Source organism: Cygnus olor, chromosome 19 (assembly GCF_009769625.2).
Source record: "Cygnus olor isolate bCygOlo1 chromosome 19, bCygOlo1.pri.v2, whole genome shotgun sequence".
Classification (NCBI taxonomy): domain Eukaryota; kingdom Metazoa; phylum Chordata; class Aves; order Anseriformes; family Anatidae; genus Cygnus; species Cygnus olor.
The window spans coordinates 7,587,881-7,612,910 of record NC_049187.1 but is presented as its reverse complement, the minus strand read 5'-3'; the positions used below and the strand labels follow the sequence as shown (position 1 = coordinate 7,612,910).

Genomic DNA, 25,030 nt, shown 5'->3' with positions numbered 1-25,030 from the left:
CAGGTTTTAAAAACAAGCGGCCAAAATACCTCTAGTTGCCTGTTCAAGGAGATCCCCCGTACTATGTGAGAGAAACCCCTCAAGCAGTTGATCACTAATTTGCAGAAAAGTGTATTTGCTGCACAACAGGCTTCCTGCTCTGCCTCTGCTCTCCTGGAGTTACTGGGTATCAGTAGAGGACATTGACAAAGTAAAATGGAAACACAGGTATTAAGATAAGTTTGCTTTGCTAAGTGTTAATGAAGGACTACAGTGAGAAATCGAAAGATGTTTCTTGTGGGAGACCTTGCAGATTGTTCTCCTGGCAAAAGTAACCAGGGGCCAGCAGGGCACAGGCCCGGTGAATGTGGTCACAGGACACATGGCATTGACTCAACATACTCTGCACTCAGCTGCAGCCCCCTGGAAGCAGGCAGAAAGACATGCTCATGCAACCTACACCGCATGTCATGTCCATGGGGATGTAGTATCTTCCCCAGATCACCAGATCCCCTCTCTTGCAATCCCCTTCCCAAGCATGCCTGTCTGTTGTACCAGATCAAGAGGGATAAAGCAGAACAAGGCAGCAGCTTCAGCAGGTGAAGGTCTCCTTCAGCACTGGGCCCTGACAGCACATCTCCCCTGGACTTTGGTGCCAGGCAGCTTCGCACTGTGGGCACCATCCAACACCAGCAGCACATGAGGGGCACGTGCAGCCACCAACCCTTCCCCAGGGCCGGGGCTGCACTCCTGGCCCCACAGAGCCAAACTTCCCCTTGTCCCACTGTGCTCCCCATCCCCGGGTACCCCACGAGCAGCACCTACAGTGTGTGGGGCAGCTCCAGCTGGGGAGTTGGTGGCGTGTGTTTGTGTGCGTTTGTGTCCCAGCTGCTGCTGGTTTTCCTGCTCATCCCAGCAGTGTAGGCGATAGAATTGTTTGTTGCTCTGGTATGGGGCAGAAGCAGAGCTGCTAGACCCAAATGCCCCAGAGTCCTTAGCCAGCCTCCCTCCCAAAAGTGATGGCCTGGCTTAGAAACCATGATCAAAAATAAATAAATAAATAAATAAATAAATGGATGCTCTGTTTTCAGCCTGCAGGGTGCAGTGGCACCACATTTTCAGTTCTCTGCAGTCATCAGGCTTAATAAACATCTAATTCCCTTGACCCTGACAGTCAAGCTTTAAGGAATACACCTGATTATTGTTAGACTTGAGAGGAAACCCCCTAACCCTGTGAGAGCAGGTGGCAGCACTGCAAAGGGAAATGCTTTAAAAGGGGACCAACAGGGTGTCCTTTGTGTATGGCTTTGGTGGTGTTAGTTCTTTGTGTGAGGTTTGGAGGCAGTCAATGTTTATAGAGCCTGAAACATTGGATAGAGTGAGAAAGAAAATGCTGTCCACCAGGAATAAAATACTTTGGGATTGCTATAGCAGTTTTTGTTTTTTTCTTCATGTGTTTTGGTATCTGCAGAAGCCTCCTGGCCTGAGGTTTGCTACCCATTCAGCCTTCCATTTTTCACTAATTTCCTCTGTGTTGTGCTGTGAGTGCTTCCTTCACCTTTCATAGGCAAGAGCAGCTGGGCACTGTAAGTAACTACACTAATGCCCTGTTCCCTCTAGTAGCCCTTGGAAAAGGGGTAAGGAGTGCTTTGTTCTGCTTTCATTCCTACTCTGTGCTTTTCCACATATCTGTTCAAGTCCTCTGGGAAGTGTTGGCAGCCCTGGGTGGGTGACTGGGTCTGAGGCACTCCAGTTCTTCATAGTTACTTTCCTTAAGGTTTCGTGTTGCTCCATCCTTACCTTGCCAGCTGTCGTCCTGGTGAGCCATGGTACAACCCTTTGAAGTAGTATGTATCTGTTACAAATGATGTATTTTTGAAGGTTGCAGGGTAACGTGTGGTTTCAGTAGGCTTTGTGAGCTGTAACTTAACAGTGAGGTGGATATATAAACATACATGAAGAACATAAAAGCCCATAGCAATGTAAGTTAGTCCTCTGTAGTTGTACTTCAGTATTGAAATGTTAATCTCTGTGCTGTTTCAATGTGGTAAATCAGGAAGAGTGTAAAAGCAATTGAAACCGAAGTTTATCCATCTCCAGTACACCTACACGCGGCTCTTGAGCTCCTCTTTCCTTTTATACTTATTGTCGTTGCATTTAATCTAGTGGAAGGATGCATCTCTGTGGTACGGATATTGGAGGACCCACTGGGTTGAAACACTCCCAAAACGTGACATGAGTACCCTGTAAATTGCAAACACTTCTGTTTTCATTAGGATTTCACATCATTTTTGGAATGATGGACTTTTACTGGAGTGTCTGGGTGGAATGCCATTACAGGAGATATTACATCTATCTACCAACCAGCTGAAATTTCTTCGTTTTCTATTGTTCATGCGCTGTACCATGAGCTGTTAAGTTGGTGCTGTGTTCCACCTCAAAAGCTTCTAGCAGGAAATAAAATAATTGTGCAAAAGAGCTATAGCATATAAAATATGGTGGCCAAAACTGTCAGAAGTTTAAAGATTATTTCTAATTGCTTTTTTTCATGCCTTAGATACCACCTGACATATCTTAGAACCCTTTTATTTCAGGAACAGTAACGTTTAAAGTGCCTGCAAATGGGCTTCTGAGCCATTGAAAAAGTTGGTTATGGTGCGCAGAAACTCCTTCTGAAAATAGTCTGCTTGGTGGAACTTTGTTCCAGTATAAACCAGAATGGACTTCTCAGCTCAGTTGTACCAGTAAAAATCCATATCAGCCCCGTGCAATGCCCAGATAACAGAGGGGAGAATATGCTTCATTTCCTTCCACATTATGTACTCTTCAGTCAGCAATGTTTTAAGGTGTAAAGACTCCAAATTACAACTGTATTTTTCAGACTTCTATTGCCACTCTCCGGAAAAAAGTCTTTGCAAGGCCCTTCAGTCCTTGTGTCGTGCAGCTTCACCGGCTTTTATCTCCCTCCTTTGAGCCGCAGCTTTTCCCTGCTCATCTTTGTAATCTGACATTGTGATTTGTTCGCTTCTATGCTTGTTTTTCTCCTCAGAGAAGATTTGCTGAATCATTGGGGAGGAGGCAAGAGTTCTAGAGGCAGCTGGTGGCCAATGATAAAACCACGGCCACATCCAGTCTTAATGGCTTGCAGATGACAACCCTTCAGTTGAAGGCCTGAGTCACATTCCCTTCTGAGCTAAGATTGCTGGGGACTTCAGGACCGAGGAAGTGGGGGCAGGGAGGTAGTGCCAATAACTTATTTTTGGGACACTAAATAAACTGATTCTGACAGCCACAGGGGCTGTGCTGCATCTTCTGTGAAGAAACTTCTAATGATGCTGTGCGAGGGTTTGCAGACCAGGGGGCTAAACCCTGCCAACTGGTGTATGTTGTGCCCACTTCAGTGGGAACACATTTTTTTTAATGTATTAAAAACTAAGAAACGCAGGGATGTGGCTTAAAATAGGTCATGATAGCTAGTGGCTGCTTCTAGGTTTGCATGGTCTAGTGTGAGCAAAGATGGGCCAGGGCTCCAAGATGTTCGTGTACCTGATTATTCATAGAGGGTGTACCAAATTCCACCAGTATAACTGGTGATGTGAATTATGCAGCTGTTTACATCACAACAGGTCTGAATTTTGCCTCCTGCCAATAAAATAAGAGCTGGAGCTAAAATGACTTGGTTTATTTCTTAACTCTTTAGCTCATTCTCTGTATGGCTTTGGGTTAGTCGCTTTATCTCTCCCTAGCTCTTGGTTTCCTTGTCTGTAAAATGAGGATAAGATGTTTCCATCTTTGTGGAGCAATTTGAAATCTTTAGGAAGAATGTGGTATTTAATGTGAACTGTCATAAGTATTTGAGTCTCATAACAACACTGTTATGACATTATGTAGCATAATTGAAGTATAATTTCATGAAACAAGACTGGAAGTCCAGGCAACCTAAGTTCCACTTCTAGTTCTGCATCAAATATACTACTCAAATTTGGGCAAATATTTTTAAAGATGATCACAATGCAAGGACCTTGCTTTGTGCATTTTCTGTGAGATTTCTCATAATGCTGGATCCTGCTCCAGTGTAAGATTATTGTGCATGTGCGGCAATTCTACCTTGCTCTTATCTGTAGATCTCAGTATGTCCGTGTTATCATCGTTTCTCAGATGGGAAACCTGAGACAGAGAGAGGGACAGTGACTGGCTTAGATCAGCTGGTAACAGCAAAGGCAGGAGAACAGTCCTTTTTGTTTGAGTCTCGTATTTAGCTCTCTTCATGATGCTACAATAGCAAAAAATGCACTTCCAGTTTCTGAACTCTCTTCCAGGTGCTCTGGCCCCTGGGTGTCCATTGAGCCTGATTGATTTACAGGCTGGATCTAAATAAGGCGCTGGGGCAGGGATGTCTGAGTGACGCATGGGTTCACCATGTCCACAATCTCAGGATGGGGTCTTCTTAAGAACAGGAATGCTCCATCATCTGACTTCCCCTTCCCCAACTGAAGCAAGAGATAACTTCTATTTTATAAAGAGAAAAACCAGCGGACTTAGCCACTGCTGAAAATCCCACCAAAGTTCCTAATATAGAAGAGCCTGGGATGTAAGATAAAGTCCCATTGCTTTAAAATTATTCAAAGAGAAAGCAGAATCAATGGTAGATGTTTTTTTTTTTTTTTTTTTAAACTCATCTTTCTTGATGAGAAAGCCTCGAGCCTGAGAAGTGCATCGGCTGCTGCTGGGTGTGGATGTTGCACTCAGAGCTTAGTTGGGAGCCCTTGGTGCACAGCGGACTGAAATGGTTTAGAGGTGGCTGATGGCTTGGAGAACAGCAGGTTATGGGCTGGAGCAGAAAGAGCTGTGAGAAACGTGGCCTGAGAGTGGTGCAGAAACCACATGAGTGTGACTCATCTCATGTAACTTCAGATGTCTACATATGCTAGGTTCCCTTTCTGATCGGTGGGAGAAGTAGGTGCATTAAAGACATGACTTCTCCTAAAACATGCATCTAAAATAGGACTGAGACAAATCACCCCCTATAGATCTTACTTGCCAGAAAGGGAGCCTTTGAGTAAACTACCTTGCACAGCGGATGTCCTGGCCTATGCTGCTGCTGCAGAACATTTCCTTGTCTGTCATGGAGGGCTTGGGACAGCACTTGTCGCAGGCAGCCAAGTGTGAACCCATCCTGCAGGCTCAGGGCTTGCACTTGAGCCAGCTCTCAGCACCATTCCCTGCTGTAAGCAGGACCCAAGTCACCTGTCTGAACCCAGTCCGAGACCCCAAGGTGAGCCTGATAGGGGATGACTGCTGTTGTGGGGTCTGTGCTAAGGGAGCAGCGACCTCGCTGCAGTACGGTTGGGCAGACTGGAGGAGTGCAGTGTGTCTAAGCTGACGGTCTTACACCGTTTTTATCCTGCGGGGCACATCTGTAGCAGGAAACCAAGCAGAGGATGTGCTGTTCAGGAATCTTCTTTTACCCTCCCTGTCATGGCTGAGGAGTGCATGCAGGGAGCTTGCACAGGCTGTGCTTGTCCAAGGGAGCTCCTCCAAATGGGGGGAGCCTGTGCTGTGATCTTTGGCTGTGTAGATTTGGTTATTGCTTCCCTGGAGTAAAAGTGAAGGGGGTATTTGCTGGCCCATACTTCTAACACATGGAAGGGGATGGCCAGATTTTTCTTCCATTCACTTGATGCTTTTTAAACTATTTTTCATAAAACAGTAAAGGGTAAAAAAAAGCGTTTATCTGCACACCAAAACTTGGTGTGGTGTTGGTCTGAAGTGCTGGAGTCGTCCTGCTGGGGAAATGCTGTCCGGAGGAGCGGTTTGTTCAGTAAGCATCTGAATTGCTGGCTGTAAATCTGACTTTCCCCTTTGGGCAATGTTTCTAGGAAAACCTTCCCCTGCCCATTCCCTCAGGCCTCTGTGTTCACGTTGGCAATTTCCATGCTGCACTTACCGGTTATTCGCATGGGCCAGGGCTTGTTGTCGGGGTGGCAGAAGCGAAGGGCTGACAGGCCTTTCCTGCCAATCTGTCTGCTGTTCAGATGAAGTGGTTGGAAAGTGCTCGCTCTCCAGTTCCCTCTTTGGCTCAGGCTCTCCGATAAGGCCTGGGCTGTCCTATCTTGCCCTGGGAGCTGTTCCTCCTCCCTAACAGGCCCACTTCGCCGGCTGACAGTTAGCAGCCGGCAGTGCTTGATAAACTTATCAGACCAAAGCTGAGCCCAGTGCATGCTCAACTCCTCCCCGGCCTCAGATTTCCCCATTTCTGGGGACTCTTTGCTCTCTGCTTGTCTTGCTGTCTGGTGAGGTGACCAAAGATCACCCTTGGGCCACCAGGTCACAATCAGCCCAAGGCCAGATTGAAAAAGGCTTGTACTTAGGCGGTGTTGCTAAAGTGTGGGTGTCACGTAGGATGTTCGTAACATTGATATCCAGCTCTGTCTCTCTCCTTGGGATGTTATTCGCTGGTGGAAATGCTACTTGCATCTGATTTATCCTTTCTGTGTCTTTGCTCGCCCCTTTTCTCTGCTCATTTGGGGTTTTAGTGGTTTTAATTTGGGGTTCTTGCTGTGCATGCTTCGATGTTTTCTTTCTAAGCTAGCTACAGAATTGGGTTGCTTTGCCAAATTAAGTTTCTATCATTCGTTATTGGTATCACAGTAGCACTTAGTTTGCAGCTGAGATCAAGGCTCCATTGTGCAAGGCACTGTATGTAAAAGATAAGGAGGGGCAGTCCTGTCCCTGACTATCTTACCGTTGAAATAAACAAGTGAAATAAAAGGGAGAGGAGGAATTATCCAGCTTTCACAGATGGGGTAAAGTTTTCTGTGAGCTTCACAGGGTGCTGAGCAACTTCACAAATCCAGAGCTAATGTCTTGCCCGAGGTCGTGCAGGAAATGTGGGGCAGATCTTGAGTCTCGGTTCAGGGTTGTAACTAAAAGACCAGTGTGTGCCCATGGTGACCGTTAGGTGAAACGTGCTAGTTCAGGAGCTGCTGCACAGATCTGTGTTTTCATAGGTCTCATCCACCACAGAGGCAACTGACTGATTTAACCATCGTTGAATAACTGCTGTGGCTGTTTTCAGTTGTCTCCCCTGTATGGACATGCTACTCTAGGGCAAAAGTGGAAAAACATCTCTGCTTTACAAGCAGAACCGATTTAAAAAAAAAAAAAAAAAGTTCATGGAGTATTTTTCTGTTTTCCTGTAGCAGCTTTGCAGGTCAAGTTCCCTATCCCTTCCCAGGCCAGGCCCTCGAACTGCAGGCAGGAATGTTTGTCCTGTGCGAGGAAACGTGCTTATGCAGCTCCTACTGGAAGACTGTCTGATGCTTTCAGGTTTCCACTTGTGTGCCGTGTTTATGGGTTAGCACAGACCTGCCGCCAGCCGGGTGCGCCCACCGTGTCCCCCTTTCACCTGCCACAGGCTCTGCAGTGCTGGGGAATGGCCTGCTGTGAGGAGTAAGGACTCTGCTTGTTTCTTTCTTTTTCCACTGAAAACACTTTCTTGTGAAGTCTAGGATGGGACACAAGCAGGCTCAGCAAATAATTTCTTATCCAATGCAACCCATACCCAACTGGAGCTAAATTCCTCTGTCCTTCCCCTCAGTTGCTTTTAGACCTGCTAACCATTGCCAGCACACGTGAAACCTTCAGAGTTTTGCCCTCTCTAGGACTTCACTCCTGTGTAGGTTAATACAGCCTGCAGATAAGCTCTGGTATGATGTTGTGCTAGCTAGGAGCACACCTTCACTTCCTGCAGGTGTCCTGTGGCTGGCTTCATCAGGAAAAGACGCATCTTGTGTCCAGACCTCAATCCACCCTTGATCACAGTGCTTCTAGGCTGCTGCTCTCACAGCCTGAAGGCTGTCTGGAAGACAGAGGCACACCTCTCTTTCTGACAGCTGCCTGGGGGGATTGCTTTGCATGTCCTTCATTTGCTAAACAAAACAGCCCAGAGACCAGGATTTTCTTTCCCTGGCAATAAAGGAGTGAAGGTGTGAAGAGGACGAGGGAACTGCAGGGTCTAGGGCGGGCTCGGAGAGAGGCAAAAACAATCAGCTCTTTCTTCAGTCCCAAAGATTAGTTGAGATTTTGCTTTTTGTTATCTGTTTCCTTCATTGACTGACCCGAATGTTTTTTGATGCAAGGCAAGATGGTGGGAAAGGGGTTATTTTCAGAACTGGGCAGAATTTGCATGTTTGGAGAACAAAGCCAGGTGTGTTTGGAGTTGGTGACACCAATGGCCTGATCCTGACTGGTGCTGAGCATCTTCAGGTGTGCCTGTTGTGTGGATTCAGTAGCTCCAAGGGTCAGATGAGGTTTGAGGCAAAGCGAGGCCTTTTGCTGTGCCCTACGCCAGCAGCAGCCTGGCCCCGTGTCTGGCTCTGGTGCTGAGCTCTGGGCTGACCCCATGCTCCTGTGGTATGGCTCGGGTAAGGCCAGATCTGTTTCCTTACTCCTTCACGTGCACTTCCAGAGCTTCAGACAATGCAGATGAAAGCCTGGGGAACTGTGCAGAGCACAGCTGCTGGCTCCAGAACAGGCCTGGGGCCTTCCTTCCCACCCAGGATTGGGGTCCCAAACACCAGGCAGCAGGTTGGGAAGCCCGTTGTGAGCAGGCTGTTGGGGTGCACTGCTGTGCTTGTAGTGCTGGCTTCACCAGGGCTGTTCCTTGGGGTCTCTCACCTGCATCTTCCTGATCTCCCACCGCTGGGCAGGTTGGGACGGGCTCTTTGCAAAGAGCAGCGTGCAGGGAAAACCCAAGCTGGGGTCCCTCCAGCCTCATCCTCATCCAATGGCTCTCCCTGGTCAGGGACTGCAGGCAAACCAGAGCTCCTCAGCCCCTTAGGGTTCTCCTCTGGGCTGTTGGCACCCGTTGTTCCTTTCAGTACATGGTGCTCAGGGAGAAAGGAGGCAGCTGGTGTTAGCTGGTGGCCTCAATGTGGCACCTTGTTACTCTCTGCGAAGAAACTTTTATTGCAAAACTACAAATTAATTCCCTCTTCTCTTTCTCCCTGCTCAAGTCACCTTCTGACTCTTGTTTTTTGTCTCGTGAGTGCCTTTGCCAGCTGGCCCTTTTCCACAGCCTGTGTTTCTGGAGATACACTCGCAGAGCCGGAGGGAGTGGGCCAGCCTGGCCGCCTCTGCCAGCTTCGGCTGCGGGTACGTTTCCCTGAGTGTGGCTCTGCAGCAGCACACTGCCCGTGGTCACCCCCGTGTGCTTCTTTACTCGCTGCCCGGCCAGCTAAAGCAACCCTTGTGTCTCCTGGGGATGTGTAAGGGTAAGGCTGGCACTGCCTCCTCCGCCCTGAGCGCCCCTCGGTGATCTTTGCTCTCAGTAACCAGGAGAGCAGCGAAAGCAGCTGCCTTCCCCGCCTGCCCCAGAGCCCAGGGAAATGAGCGACAGGGCTGGGGTGAGCTGCTCTTTGTTAGGAGGGAGAAGCCAGCTGTAGACACGCAACCTTAGGATATAATATCCCAGACACCGGTTCAAGGCTGCGACTCCTCCGTCTCATGGAAATCAAAGATAGGGATGGAAATGTGATGGATAGAGTAACCCCTGTTCAGCAGGCTCAGAGGAAGCAGCTGTCCGATTTGTTTTTATGAGCGGTGTAACAGGCAATCTCGCCATGGTGCTGATCGGTTTGTGCCAGCACTTCCCTCCAAACCCGAGGAGCTTCCAATGAGTCAGGAACACCTGCTGTCCCCGGGACACAGACAGGGAAGTATGTGCCCGTGTGCCTGCATGTTTTGGGGCTGGAGGGTATTAGCTACCAAGCAGCTCAGATGCTGACACGCTCTTTAAATATTTCTATTTGCAGATTCGAGGAGGATAAGGGAAATAATAAACACAGTTTGTATTATTGGCAGTGGTTTTAATAAGCTGAAATGCCTTTACCTTGTCCAAGGCTTGTGCATATGTACATGTGTGAGTGCTCGTGTGTGTCTGGTGTCAGAGTCAGGACCTGGGACCGGTTCCTCCCTTGGAGTCTGTGCCCTGGCCAGGTTCTGGCACAACCCCGTGCAGGACAGCTCAGCTTTAACAGAGGGGCTCTGATAATACTGTCCCCTGTCACCTGGTGTGGCTGTAGCAGCTCCCTGTTGCTCTGCAGAGCTGCCCTGCTGCCTGTGTGGGGCTCTGCACGTATCCGCCTCTGAGGCGATGTCCTTTGCTCCTGGGCTTTGAGCTGTTCTGCATGTGGGTTTCCATCCTGATTTCCTCTTGTGTCGGAGCCCTGGGGCAGGAACTGACCACGAGGGCAGTGCTGTACTGTGCCCCTTCTTTTCCACTCTACCCCCACTGTCGGCATCCCCAGAGCTGAGTACGAGACTTTCTTGAAATGAATGTTTTTTAACACAAAATACCCCGTGTTAGCTCAGTTACTGAGAAGGAACAGATTTATCAGATAAATCCCAGCAGGCCTGTACGTGTTGTAACTGTCTGGTGTATTGCAATAAAAATATACATTAGAATAAGTATAAATATATATTTACAGTGTGCAAGGACAAGCCAGGAGTACAGACGCTGTTTTGAGTTTCCAGCATGCATATTAATGATGAACAGCTTAGGCACAGCAAAAAACAGGGGCGAGTACATTTTAGATCTTAGGAGAATGGCTTTGGATTTACAGCAGTGTAACTGAGGGCAGGATGAGGCCTTTTTTCTCCTGACAATGAATGACTTTTCCACTTGGACTGTTTCTTCTTCTGCCCACGATGGCAGCCTCCCTTGATAAGCATTTGCAATGAAATAGGTATTTCTCTAGGCCGTTTCCCACAGGTGTCATTGCACGATGCCATGTGTTCAGGGACGTCGTTATGGGGTGGTCTGTGCGCTGCTACAATGCCCCACGTAACTGAAAGCACTTCTTTTTAATGCTGTAATAATACTTTGTCCTTCCTCTCAAGAACTCAAGGGACTTTACAAACCTGAGTGAATGACTCCATCACCAAGAGGGGTGGAGAAGTAAGTCAGAGCAGTGCAGTGACTTACCCTAAGTTATATACTGAGAACGTAGCAGAGGTTAGAGGGGAGCTAGCTCTTTCCCTGTTCCAGTGCTTTACTTCAACCTCTAGACCTGGATGAAGAAGGAAGTACCACTGCTGTTTGTGTAACATTTGTAAGGTATTCAGATTATGCCAATGTGTATGGGCTAGGCTGCTTCCTCCTTTAAGAGGGGCAGGAAAGCATACCTCTCTGGTCCTTGACACCAGTACCCAAGGGTCATTTCCAACCACGCAGTGACACGGGATTGCTCAGGAAAAATCTAATTCAGTAAGTCCAGCATACAGTGAAATATTGTGGGACACACCAGCCTGGATTCCGAGAGCAGCCAGTCTTTCTTGCGTGGTAGTGAGATGCAGGGCTTATTAGTTTATGCCTAGTGCTGTGGCCTGGCTCTTCTCGGAGCTCTCCAGGTTGCCTCTAACCCCTGGATCTTTGCTGTAGGGTGTGGATGTAAGATACATTCAGAGTCCCCTGTTATTAGCTATAAGGATAGGAACAGTTTTTTCATTATTTTCCTCCCACTCCAAGTTAAAAATACAACACAGTTCATTTGTCACTTGATCACAGTAAATGCTCTGCTGAAAGAAAATGATTTTAGATGTCTGTTGCCAAAATTTATGACCTGGGCAAGTCTCTGCAGAAGCCCTGTCCACGTTGAGCACAGCTCACTGAATGCAGTCTATTTGCATGCCCCAGCCTTATCTTGCTAACCATCAGAGCAGAACATGGTTACGGCACCAGCTTGGCACAGATTGTTGCTGCCACTAGTCCAGGAGTTCCCACCTCATTGCTGGTCCAAACTGACTTCTGCTCACGGTGTAAATCCGGAGTAACAGCAACCTTTAAAGAATTCCTCTGGATTTACACTTGAGCAGGTGATGTCAGCTCTGGCCTGGTACCTGCTGTAACTAAAAAGTGAGAGCTCCCACGAGTTCCTTTGTCGCCTACCAGGCTGTACAAGGCCCTGGGGTGCCAGGACACCAAAGCCAACGACGCGACTTCGTTAGTCTCCAGAGCGATGCGGGAAGCTGTACGAGCTTAATGAGGTGGGCAGCCCCATGCTGGATGGAGGTGCTGGGGAGGATCTTCTGCTGTGGAGCAGGCGCTGGCAGCGGGATCTCTAGCAGAGACCTGGAGCCATCCCTCACTTCAGACTGTGCTGGGTCTCCCGGTGCCTCCGTAGGTCCACCTTGCGTTGGAAGCCCTTGGCACAGAGCTCGCAGCTGAAGGGCTTGAAGCCGGTGTGCTTGCGGCTGTGGGTGATAAGGTTCGAGCTCTGGCTGAAGGCTTTGCCACATACCTGGCATTTGTGGGGCTTCTCCCCTGCAGGGCAGAGAAGATGGTAAGAAAGACATTAGCAGACGGTGGAAAGAAATGGCTTTCAGCAGACTCAGGCCTGACTGGCTGTGCTTAGGCACCAGTGCTGTCAGCCTGGCTGTCCCACTAATGTGTCTGCACTCTCCTCCAGCAGCAGAGGGTGAGAAGAACCAGAGGCAGTCCTCCCCAGCTGCGTGGCCCACATCCAGGGCTGCATGTGACCATTCTGTGGACCAGAGGCTGGACAACAGCCACCTCCTTGTCACACAGAGGAGGACGTGCATCTTAGGGATGCTCAGACCTTCATCTGACAGCAAATATCGACTTCCTAGTGCCTCTGGACACACATCCCCAGCACAGCTTCTCTGTGTCTGGGAACTGTGTGTGTGCAGGGACCTGATGGACTCCAGTTTGCATCTGCTTATTGGGAACATTTTGTTTCTCACCGGTGTGGATGTAAGTGTGTTTCTTCATGTCGGACTTCTGGTGGAAGCGCTTGCCGCAGTACTGGCAGGGGTAGGGCCGCGTGTCTGAATGGATCAGCAGGTGCGTGGAGAGGGTAGAGGAACGCTTGAATGTCTTCCCACACATCTTGCATTCAAAACTTCTTTCCTGGTAAGGAAGAAAATCATGGGGTGTCAGTTGGTAACTGCATAACATGTGACAGAGCTTGAGGACTGTTAAATCATTGACTATAGTAGATTTGATAAGCAAATCTCCCCAGCTCACAGACTGATGTGCTAATATGAAGAGGAAGAAAGGAGGGTTACTTATGGAAATGGCTTGCGTCTTGTGATCCAGACTCCTGCACCCTTTAGAGAAGGTGAGGCACCTGAGAAGCAGTAGCAACCATCCTCCCCTCCCAATCTGAGACATTTTCAAGGACAGTCTGAGATTTGCGAGATAAGAGAGCTATGATCTGTGGTTTTCAGAGCTCCTAGCGTTGCCACTGGGTGCTGCAGGAAAGCCATCCCGTTTGTAACCTAGGAAAGTCACTTCCCTGATAATGAAACAACAGCGAAGGTCCCAGCACTCGTGAGCTCTGGAGAGCTGGTTCTCTGGAACCACGCTACCCACCTGGGAGTGAATATTGGTGTGCTGCTCCAGGCTTACAGCGTGCCCGAAGGTTTTGCCACATACTTCGCAAGCAAAGGGCCGGGTCCCACTATGAGACCTTCGTACATGGACCTCCAGGCCATGGGGAGTGGAGAATACCTGAAAAACAAAATGTCAGTGATTTTTCCAGGAGGCAGCTTTGCCTCCATCTTTGATTTCAATTCCTTCTCTTTGATTCTTTCCTTTTGTAGGCCATGTAAACTGCATAATTCCTAGCACCCTCATCCTCAGCCAGGAGAATGAATGGGCACCTATTACAAGCCACATGCATTGCACCTTGAGGCAAGCCACTGAATCTGTGATATATTTGATGAAAACTACTCCCAACCCTCATCATCCCCGAGGTTCCCTCCTCCGTGACGCACCTTGTTGCACTTCACACAGTGGTAGGTCTCCATGTCGGAGGAGTAATGCATGCTGTAATCCAGAGGGGGCTCGGGGCTTGGCAGGAGGTGGCTGCCGTACAGGCTGACTGGGTGCTCCAGGAGGGCTGACTGCATGGTGGAAGACATCTGTCGATAGCTGTATGGCAAATGGAAAGCGTCCCAAGAAAAGCCGGTTTTGTAGAAGGTGGGGGTGCTGGTCGGGGTAGTGCAGTCTTTGATCTGCAGACCTGGGATGGTCATCTCTGAGTTTGTAAAGCAGAGGGAGAAGTGAGTGTCATGTCAATGCCTGCAGCGGGATACCAGTAAAATAAAAAAAAAGCTCCCCAGATACCTTGCCTCTATCCAGTGACCTTGGGAGTTGCAAACTTCTTGTTCTTTGACTCAAACCCTGATCCCCATACAAATTTCATATTTAGACTGATTTCAGTCTGAGGAAATTTTAGGGGAGAGGGGATGCTAAGGCAATATTAACCCCCTTACTAGCCCTACTTCATGTGGCTTTTGAACAGGTATCATATGGACACCAGTCTCGACCATATCACACAGCTACACCAGTCCTTGAGATGCAGAGGCTCGCTCACTGGGAATCGTAGCCTTACGCTTCAGGGAGATGCTGATCTAAACCAGAAGTGTAAGGGGAAATACAGAAAGCTCTCAATGAGCTCTGCCTGGGACAAGTTTGACCAATGGGGTCAAAATAAGAGCTGCCATTTACTGAAAATCTGGACCCAGTCACAGGGGCCTCATAAGCCAACCGATCTAGCCCAGACCTCTTTTGCAATTCTGACCCTGGGGAGCAGACCTTGAGCTGAAGGTCCTGGCAGCATCCTGCTCGGGTGCTGGACGGGGACACTTTCTTCTTTTGGTTCAGAAGGGTCCTTTTCTTGTTTTGGAACCACGCATTCTAGGTCCTGTTTTTTGCCATCCTCTGCTGTCTTGTCTCCTATGGCTGTAATCACAGTAGTGTCACGGTTAGTTTATCCCACCCCGTAAGAGGAGAGCCTGGTAAGGTGGTCTGTGTACTTATCTGTGAACTCACGCTCGGATACGTGAGTCCACGCTCAGTTCCCTGAATCAGTGCAGAGCGGTGCAATCAGCGTGGCAATCAAGGTCTGCCCACTGCCGACAAAGGGAAATTCCAAGCAGCATAAGAGAGGCAAGGCAGAGGAGGACAGGAAGAAATAATAGAGCACTTGATGCCCTATATAACTACAGCAAATTAACCCTAGAAGGCCACATTGTAAGAATAATTTCCTTATTTAAAACCATTCTCATTTATGAGGGTAACTAACAATCACTAACTTATTAACCTCCCCACTGCTCCCATCAGAGAGTTGAGTATTGTTAACCTGAATTTATGGACAGCCAAGCAGGGAAGCAGAGAGGGGAGGTGCCCACGGAGCCCAGTCTCCTCCTGCCCATGCTCACATTTCTCCATGCCTGTCCCAGCCCTTAAGAGACCAACCAGCACTTGTTAGAAGTAGACTTTATAGTAAGAATTTTAAAAAGAGGTCCAATACATGTGCTGCCTTTCTGCTGAAGGTGGGACTGGGCTGCCGAACGACAGCATCCATCTGTTTGTCCAACCCCTCTTGTGCTGCAGATAAACACTACAGATGGCCAAAGGATGATGGAATTGGAACTGGGTTGCCACCTCATTTCTGTAATCAAACTTGTCATAGGGCTGGACTCTAGTTCCATAGCCAGGGCCAGAACAAAGGGTAAGTTGATCCTAGATTTGAATAAAGAAAATTTGAATGGTGCCTGGAGGAAGAAAATAATTGTCCTAGCCCTGCTATTGCACAGTTGGCTCTGGGAGAGCATGAACAGACAGGGGGAGGACAGCAGACACAGGCAGAAACACCGTTGGTTTGTATTGATCTGGTACGTAGCAGCCAGCCTTTCATGGGCAAGCTGTAGGACTTCTTTCACAGTGTTAGGGTATCACTAGTATCTTCTCGCTCTAGCTGCAACCTTCCTTGCAAATCATGAGGAAGAGGTGGTAGCACACTGAGGTAGAGAAGATGTACATAGAGTATGTGGACAGTGAACACAGCAGGTTAGAGATCGAGGTGGCAGAGCTGTGAGTTTGTAGAATGCCAGCCAAGCAGAAGCTCTTTTCCCAACTGCTAATTGCCTGAGGTAGGACATCCTTCCAGATGTGACCAACTCCTCGCAGCAATCTGGTATCTCTGACCTCCCCCCAAGGGAGGTGGGAATCAACAACTGCAGCAAGAACAGAGAGCAAGGCAGGATTCCCAGTGTAATTTCCACGTAGGTGGAGAACTGGCCATCAGAAACCTTGTGCTCATTTAGGGTTTCCAATGCTTGCATCTGCCCAAAGCACGCCAGTGCAGGGGAGTCTCGCTGCACTGTCTCTGGAATCACAAAAGCAGCACCCCGGCAAGAAACAAAGGGAGGATCTAAATTTGTTTTCAGTGCAACAGCGTGGATTTGTCCTAGAGAAAGAGGGCGCACGGTGGGGGATAACCTAGTATTTAGACTGCCATCCCTGTGTGGAAGCCCTTAGTTATTCTTTAGCTCATTCATCCTACTCCCTTAGGTTGCCTACTCAATTATTTATTTGCCCCGGTGTATTCTTATGAGCCCAGTGGCTCTATCGACTCACCAGTGAAGGCAGAGGAGATTGGATCCCATGTGAATATAGGCAGATCATCTTCCACAAAGCGGTGCTGGTGGTAGGTATGAGCCTTTTTGCTCTTCACCAAAAAGGAACGTGGCATTTTCCATTCACTGCCTGGGCAGAAACACGGAATGACAGCAGGTAAATCTCTGGTTTGTGGGGTAGTTTCTTGCCTGTTCCCACAGCACGTCAGCTCAGTACGCAGCAGTGATGAGAATTAAAAACCCTTCTGCTGGGGAGCCAGATAGTTCATCTCCACGGTCCCCCCACCCAGCTGAAGAGAGGGGAGTGGTTGCTTGGGCTTAGGCACTTGACGGGTCTTAACTTTGGGGAAAACACCTAGCTGTGGGGGGGCTGAGCAGAATAACTTACTGCCAGATAAGTTTCTGCTGCTAAGGTAGAGATGGGAGCGCGGATTGAAGGTGGGATTGCAGATCACATTATGCTCTGTAAAAAAATATCCTTCACAATCCACCCCTAGGCTGAGGCAAAGGATTACTGCTGTCTGTGAAGATAGAGGTGAAGAAATGGTGGCATGCTTAAACCGAGTGCTGTGTTACAGACCAAAAACGTTTCTGTGGCAGGGACAGACGAGAACCCAGAATCTCTCTCATGCAGTTCTCTGCTCTGCTTCTCTGAGATTGTCCCCCGTGGTAGGGACTGCTGGTTGGAGACCGCCCGTTTCAGAAAGGGTCCTTGCACCCAGAGCAGTGCAGTCCCACCCGTGACATTGGCTCCTCTGCGAAATTGCCGTCCAAATAATAATTACAGTAAAACCATGGAGAATAGGAAAGATGCAATGGAAAATCCCCACAGCCTTAACGTGTGGTGGGTTTCCTTCTTGTTGGCCATAGCTTGAATGTTTTGTGTTGTGGCTGGCAAACACCAGTCAAGCAGAGGCAGAGCAGAAGTGTTGGGTGCGAGAGGTTACCTTTTGGATCTGACTCAAATATCATAGACCGTTGAAACGACAAGCATAAAATGCTGAAATTTAATCATACAAAATTCTCTTGCAATGTATCTGTTATCTTTACTGCCCAGAACCCAGCCCGCCCTGTGCCCGCTCCCCATGGCTAATAACTGTTCTCGTGCAGCCAGCACGACAACAGGCTCGATGCTGTGCGTGGCAATATCAGCTGGTGCACTATTTGCATATGTATTTGCATTTTCCCTTGTAACTGTTCAAGATAGTAGCACTAAAAGCAAATCTTGCTATATTTCATATGAAAAGTTAGCAGCAAGTCCTTGCTCTCTACTAGTGGGCAAGTGCATTGTTATTTATTTATTTATTTATTTTTCCTGGGATCAGTTGTAATGTTGCGTATTTATTTACTAAAAAAGAACAGCGTTTGCTCCTGTTAAGTAGGAATGATGTGAGGTGTCTACTTAAGTCGGGACAGAGCAGCGTGGGCTCCTGGAATCCCAAACAGCCAGCGATGGAAAAGGTCTGCTCTGGCTGCTCCTTAGGGTTCAGAAGTACCTGCCCTTGCCCCTGTATGCTAAATATAATTACATAGCTCAGTGGTGGTTCACTTCAAGCTTTGAGGGCCAGATTTATGATGGTGCCTGCGGCTACAGGTACGTGTACAGGAGGGGAATTCACACAGCAAAGCCTGCTGTGGACAGGTAGGTTGCTGAGCACATTGCTGTTGGTGGGAGCCAGGTGCTCACCAGCCCCAGCGCCTTCAGAAATCCCATTACAGCTCTAGTTGGCTATATAAATCTAGTCCAGGATTCCCACTTTCATATATGACTTCAGCCATTTTTTCTTCTGCAATGACTCACCTGTTTTTATCTATTTCCAAGAAACGTATGTGTGACTTGAGATGAATATGAGAAAACAGAAGCCAAGAGTGGATGTGTTAATTTAATTTTAGCAAGAGGACAAAGCAGTACTGAGAAGGAACCACAAGCATGCACTAGAGAGAAGGGATGCTGAAGTCCAACGCTGTATTTACTTTCCTGTAACTCTGACAGAGTTCCTCCTAAGTATCATAAAGTGCATCTCTGCCCATCCTGTGCACACAGAAGCGCTCAGCTCGGTGCGAACACAGAAGTGTTCAGTGATGGCCATAGCCCTTGCAGCAACGTGCCCTGCCCAGCCGGTAGCCTCCCATCCTAGCAGAAGTGCTCAGCTCAGAGGGCACGACAGGAGGGGCTCGGTACCAGGTGGGACATCTGTGCGTGGAGCTCCACTTGGCAGCGTAGACGTGCCCCAGATTAAAGTCCTGCCACAAGCCCTTTCTACATGGGATTTCCACTCATGTCAAAGGGATTTTCCCACGCGGTGGGCAGGACTGTGCCCACAATGGAGAGTATTCATACCACCAAGCTTTAGACATCTGATTTGTCTGCCTGACTTAACCAGTTAACTTCCCTGGGCTTCCTACACAGTGGAGGAAGAGGCTCTGGCAGCAGGTAACTGAATGCACGAGGAAAGCACGCACACTACACGGCCTCCTGGAAGAGCTGTTGTCCCTGCCCGCCAGCCGGAGGACCCTGAGGCATTCACCAGATAAATTTGAGGACTGGAGGTGGGTGGCATAAGCAACCTTGCAGTGTTTTACTGTAGTACCCATGGACTAAGTACATGAAGGTGCTAAACACAGCTTCTCTTGTCATGCTAGTTGGAAGTAGCTGCGTAAGAATCAATGGGATTTTTCTGGATGTGTTTGCTCCAGCATATGTAAAAGTCAAATTTGGGCCAGTATCTTGACTGCTGATAAGGGCCTCTGCAGAGCAACATGATCTTTAATGCACTACTGAACGTTGCAAAAGGAAGTTACCTTCCCCCACCCCATTTCACAGAGAAAACAGGAACTGGGTGCCAAAGCATAGTTAATTAACAACTGCATTGGACTCTTTGATTCACACAACCGAGTTAGAAGAAAGCTAGAAGCACAGATTGGGATGGAAAAAAATACTTCGTCCTTGAAACTCAACGGTATCAGTAGCAAGTGATCAGCTGCTACCAGCAGCTAACTGTATTTCACAGGGACAGCAGTGCTATGGACAGCAGCCCCTGCTACGGCTTAAACAATCACCGAAGCTTCCAACAGAATTTAGCTTCAACCTTTTGCTAAAAGTTGCACTTTTTTTTTTTTTTTTTTATGGAATCTGTTCTTGCCAGCCCTTGTGGCACCTGGTCTGGCAACTGCACAATGGAGTTCATTGCCTGGGCAAGAGTGTCGTCCCAAAACACAAGAGCGTGGCATTTCATGGATTCAGTACAGAATATAATATCAATAGCCAGCTGGAACTGACACTCTTATTTCTTTGCCATTCCTGTAGCTGTATAATAATGTTGTAGTAATCTGCTCCGAGGAAAAGATAGCTGAAAGAACCCAGGGGAAAAAAAACCTGCTTCATTATTTTGGGTACCTAACTTGAAGCATCTGAGAAGAGCTTGTTTTTACCAGCTACAGATGCCAGATTACCAGACAGATTTGAAAATGCACCCAGCACCAGTGTATTCCCCTTCTGTGTTCTAATTCAAAGTTTCTTCATCCCCAGTGATGCTCTCTGGTGAGCATCCAAATCAAGAGTGTTTTTTGTTTGTTTGTTTGTTTTTAATGGGGTGGTTTCTGTCTTCAGGATCCTAATGTCATGGTCCTATGTATCTCCTGAAGCCCTGAATCCGGTATCAGAGCATGGCAGCTCACAGAACCCCAAAACACAGGATTGGGCTCTTTGATACAATTTAGAAGAAATCAGTATTCTCTCTATATTAGGTTACGGGGCTGTTCTGTCAGCGGTTCCTTCAGTGAGACAATTCATAATACAAAATACTGTATTTGGGAACAGGTTCTTGCAGGATTGTGCCATGCTGAATCAAGAACCCAATATGCAACACAAGTTCCATTCTAAAGCTGACTCATTTTTCTGTAAGCCCTTCTAAATTCGAGTATTCCAGTTTTCAAATTGACAAGGTTAATTGTAGAGATGAAACCCTTTTCCCCACTGCACTCAGAGGAAATACTTAATTTTTAAATTTAAGTTGATATGTGGCTTCAGGTAAGCTGATGAGTGTACAGAGTTTTAGACTAAAAGAGGCTTATTTCCCTCCTACTGCTTAATTTATTTTTAATCTTTAATATTGTTTTTTCTGCTCTTTCTGGCAAAACTGAAGCTACCAAAAATAAAGAATAGTGTGTCTGTCGGAAGACTATATTTTTGAAGTAAAAAGCACAAAATAAAACATATCCCATGTACGGAATTTTTAAGAGCCCAAATAAAATAAGAGGTTTTGTGGACTCCTTACTCTTTAAATTTAAATCATATTTAAAAATAATTTCAGTTCTTCACAACAAAATGAATCATGTCTCCACTAGTCCATGCTTGTAAAATTCAATGTACTTGGGGCAAGTAATTTGAATGTGGCTTTTTAGTGGAAAAATGCATCGAACATTATTCATTCTTGTGGTAAGACTGGGCAAATGGACATTATGCCAAGGCTTGGAAGTTACGGTGAAAATTTTGTTAAAGAAGTGGAATGGAAATGCTTGTGCATCTTTTATTACCTAGAAAAAATGTTTAGAATACAATTGCAGCATTTGTTCTTTAGAAACCTCCTCTAGCTCCTGGTGATGTTGGGAACGCCGCTAGCTTTAGCAAACTGCCTTAAGCTTCCCTGGATAGAACAACTTGTACAGCACAATTTCCCTTTAATGTATACATGCGCTTACTTTGGGAACTTGTAAACTGTTTGTTTTCCTGCTTAATGTATTGAACCAGCCTGGTAGTATAGGAGGTATGCCTATAAATATCTAATTGCATATGCTAAAATTTTTGTTACGCTAATCAGCATATACTTAGAAAGGATGGAGAGATAACATAAATAAAAGATAGGTTTGAAGCAAAAATCCTCAACAGGAGAGACTGAATTCTCATCTAGGAAAATTGGCATAAATTAATTGATGGCAGCAGAGATGCTCTGTTTTCTGAATTTATAGGTTTGGCTCTGTTCAAGAGCAATTAAAAGGAAAAATACAGCATGTCCTCAATGCTTAGGTACAAAAGTCTACATCTGGAAACTGCCTGCTGCATGTAGCTTGCTGGGATGCAGGTGTCTGAGACCATTGACACATCTTTTCTATTTTATTCTACTATTATCATTTTCGCATGTGGGAAGGTGAAGCAAGTATATGGCATATAATTTTTAAAAGCTTGACCTGTTTGATATACATAAACCATTATCATAAATGCTCAGTACAAGTGACTTACACAGGGAAATATGTTACATATTTGCAAACAGAAGAAAAGAATAAGAAAAAGAGTATAAAACACATCAGAGAAATGAGTTACACATTGAAATTTAAAGCGTTTAAAAGAATAAATAAATCACCTGTTTAGGGGACTTTGCTTTACTGGATTCGCCTCGAAATCTCCCCAGACAAGCCCCCAGCGAAAGGTTGTCTTCTCTCTGGACTCCTTCTTCCACTTTTTCACTTAGTTGCTGTCTGCTGAAATAGATACTTCTCCTTTTTTCTCTCTGTTTTTTTGCCCCTGTTCCCCTCCCTGATTTTTCAATCAGATTATTTGTGTCAAAATCTGGCGGTGAAGAAACAGCCAATAGAGAAGCAGAGCCCAGAAAGTATTTGCTTATCAAAACTTTCCAGGACTTTGAAAACTTGAAGAGAATTCACGATGCCCAGCTCTAAACCCTAGGGGCAGCACCCTTAACTTTCTGGGGCAGCTTTGCTTTCTGCAGGAACACTCTTCTGTCATATTGACAATGAGCATGACACAGGGAAATTATGTATCAAGCAGGCATTTGTTCTTTTTCTTTTCTTTTTTTTTTTTTAAAGCTTTTAAGAAATCTATATTTTTACACATTTATCCACACATCATATCTTTCACAAACAGACACACCATCTGTCTCGCATACACACACTCACGTACTTCAGTCTCATAAACAAAACCATATAGCACATATGCACAAAGTTATTATATACTAGAAAGGATCTTTTCTCTCTCCAATTTCCAAGGAAAAAGGAATAAGAGCTTTCACAGTAAGAACTGAAAAAGATGTGTGTTAATAACCCTTCATTTTCCTGTACGTGTGCGCAATTCATACATTTTTTAAGCACTGCTCTCTATATATACAGCTGTATATAGGATATAAATATAGACTTAAGAAAGCTCATTAAAAAGGATCTTTGCAAAAAGCTCTTCAACTCAAGAGCAATAATAAGAATTTGTTCTTCTATTGCTTGCTTTCAGAAAGGGTTTGAAAATGGGTTTGCAAGTACGAAATAACTGACTGCCAAACTTCCCTGTAAAGGTAGGGTGAAAAAGGGAGAGCAAAGCAGAGGCAGTGTCTTTTCTCATATCACCTGGTAATTCTCCAGTAGAGGTTAGAACAGGAGCTGAAGAGCAGTGATTTTCTTTGGAGAATGCATGGACACAACTCCTGTTTGGAGACAAACAAGGAGAGCTGGTCTTCCCAAAGGCTTGGGGGATAAAATGTAATTCCTTGATTTCACCTATTTTCTGATTTTCAACAGTTTCCCGACTGTGCAAGTGCATACTGACATGCTGTATGTGCCCTTGGTTATCCCCTCCTGCACTGACAGCCCAGTCTGTGCGTGGTTTGAACAGCAAAGATGCCTTCTGAGAGGTTTATATATACAAGCACACACCCAGCTGCCAAGTACTCGGACTTTGCTGTCAGACAATTGCCTTTATGTCATGGGGTTTTTCTGTTCATTGTAAGCCTTCAGATGTATTTCACTGTTTTCCACAATTGGTTGCACTATGCTAGGATTCCGTGTGGTCGTTTTTCCTTCTGTAGCACAGCGTGGTGAAAGCACCAGGAAACAATAACTTTTTTTTTCTGCCGTGCAACAGGATCGGCTGCAGAGTGGCGTTCCCCTGATGGAGCAGATGTGGTCCAGAGACACTTGGGATTCATTGCAGAGGTATTTGGTGTCTGGCTGTGAGCAGGCAGCGGGGGCCTTAGCGCTCTCTGCTGGGACTGCCACAAGTCACAGTTCTTGTCATCGCGCCCTGCGCGGACACCGCATTGCCCCACGGCACCGGACAGGCTGTGCAATGGGTTTTGATGCAACTCGAAGATAGGAGTGTAGATTTCACCCAAATTGAGAAAGATTCAGATTTTAATCTTCACCCATCTGTCATTTACTGAGCATAATTAATTCTTTCTGTTTATGGAACAATCCCTTTTTCCTTTCCCTCTTCCCCTCCTTATTTATCTAGCTGTTTTGCATGAAAGAAACGTTCCCAAAGTATTGTGCTAGCAAGCTGATTTGCATCCTCTTAAACACAGGCATTTGAAGGATTACATTTCCCGCTACAAAAGACAAGCATTGTAACAGAAAACCAAGATGTACATTGCAGCTTCAGGGTTTCATGTGAAGACAGTTACAGGAATTAAACAAAACAGGAAAACGACAAGCTGCTGAAAGGACTGAGATGTTATTTTATGAAATGTTGGAGCTGGCTTCTGCCAGCACCTTGAGCACAGACTTCCCGTTGACATAAAGTACAATTGGCTGCAGAAAGCGTCTCTTAAACAAGAGATGGTAAAACCAAGTCAGCCACCAAAAAATCCTACAAAAGACTAGTTACACACACACACACAAAAAAAATCTAATAGCATATTCAGTAAAACTTCACCAGCTATCTGACTTAAGAGGTGCTCCAAAGAGCACTGGGCACAGTCATTTGGAGAAGGAGGATGGCCACATCTCCTAGTTTCAGTAATCTATGCATAGAACAACTGAAAAACAAACAAATAAAAAAAAAATCTGTACCATATCTGTTTCATACAAATTGATCCCTGAGATAATGGGCACAGATACTCCATGACTATTATCACTACACTAGAATGCCTGAAGAGAGATGGGAACACTGTTATAACTGGTTCAGCAATCATTCATCCTCTCTTCCTTTGTTTTATTTGAGGAGTTCCTATGCACCAAATAGTTACAGGACAGGAACACAGTCAGGGAAGCTGTCACCTTGGTGTGTTGTGATCTTACTCTTCCCTAAATTTCTGTTTGTGGCTCCTGTTAAATTTAACACCTCTCCTCTTCAATAAATCAATAGCAAAAGGTGATTTATACAAGCTGGAAGGAAAAATAAAAGTGTGTTGGGGATGCATTTTAGGCTAGAAGGACCTTTCAGCAGGCCCCATGTGGTCAGTCATATTTTATATTTGTATTGATAGAATTTTTCTTGTATTCTCTTCTTGTTTCAGGGTCAGCAGACAAAGAGGCGAGCCACAGAGGGCTTCCTTGGATTCACAGAAGCTTGTGCTGTTCCTGACCCACATGGGCCATGGTGGATGTACAGCTAGTTCAGCTTGCCACTGAGGACAATTTAATCTTGTGTATTGCTGTGAGTTCTTATTACATGTCCTGTGCTCTAGTGCATCCTAAGTAAATAGATTATTAAATGCATAACTCAGTAAGAGTAAACAGGTTAATTATAACACATCATGCCCATTCTGATGCTGTCGTCCTCCCTTTAAAATCTAGCAGCAATCCCCTCCTGCAGCATCCATGTTTTCTCTGTCAATTTTAATGTTATAGTAATTGTCACACTAAAATAACACGACTAATT

The 25,030-nt window shown here is 46.4% G+C and overlaps 1 protein-coding gene and 2 long non-coding RNA genes across 5 annotated transcripts; 1 reads left to right on the top strand and 2 right to left on the bottom strand.

The window, feature by feature from the left end:
• Positions 1–88: 88 nt before the first annotated feature.
• On the bottom strand, positions 89–6,749 carry LOC121057434. The gene is made up of 2 exons (XR_005813788.1): positions 5,927–6,749; positions 89–1,834 (listed from the first exon to the last, which is right to left on the bottom strand). It is a non-coding gene; the product is annotated as an uncharacterized LOC121057434 (long non-coding RNA).
• Positions 6,750–9,837: 3,088 nt separating this feature from the next.
• On the bottom strand, positions 9,838–22,171 carry GFI1B (growth factor independent 1B transcriptional repressor). 2 transcript variants are annotated; one of them, XM_040531629.1, is made up of 7 exons: positions 21,789–22,171; positions 16,430–16,558; positions 14,603–14,749; positions 13,780–14,042; positions 13,376–13,513; positions 12,745–12,910; positions 9,838–12,304 (listed from the first exon to the last, which is right to left on the bottom strand). In XM_040531629.1, exons 2-7 carry the CDS (start codon positions 16,542–16,544, stop codon positions 12,126–12,128), a joined length of 1,008 nt encoding a protein of 335 aa, XP_040387563.1. In that variant the 5' UTR covers positions 16,545–16,558; positions 21,789–22,171; the 3' UTR covers positions 9,838–12,125. The 2 variants fall into 2 exon arrangements, with proteins under 2 accessions (XP_040387563.1, XP_040387564.1); XM_040531630.1 differs by lacking the exon at positions 21,789–22,171 and having other exon boundaries at positions 16,430–16,781.
• On the top strand, positions 13,005–24,653 carry LOC121057435. 2 transcript variants are annotated; one of them, XR_005813790.1, is made up of 4 exons: positions 13,005–13,121; positions 13,606–13,800; positions 15,404–15,521; positions 23,294–24,653. It is a non-coding gene; the product is annotated as an uncharacterized LOC121057435 (long non-coding RNA). The 2 variants fall into 2 exon arrangements; XR_005813789.1 differs by lacking the exon at positions 23,294–24,653 and having other exon boundaries at positions 15,404–16,781.
• The last annotated feature ends 377 nt before the right edge of the window (positions 24,654–25,030 follow it).

What these genes read in the sequence shown, in the direction of transcription:
- GFI1B (XM_040531629.1), bottom strand. Translation starts at nt 16,544, where the DNA reads ATGCCACGTTCCTTTTTGGTGAAGAGCAAAAAGGCTCATACCTACCAC. An exon ending in ACTGTGTGAAGTGCAACAAG is followed by an intron (nt 13,514 to 13,779) that starts GTGCGTCACGGA and finishes TTTGTTTTTCAG; the next exon opens with GTATTCTCCACTCCCCATGG. An exon ending in ACACCAATATTCACTCCCAG is followed by an intron (nt 12,911 to 13,375) that starts GTGGGTAGCGTG and finishes CTTCCTTACCAG; the next exon opens with GAAAGAAGTTTTGAATGCAA.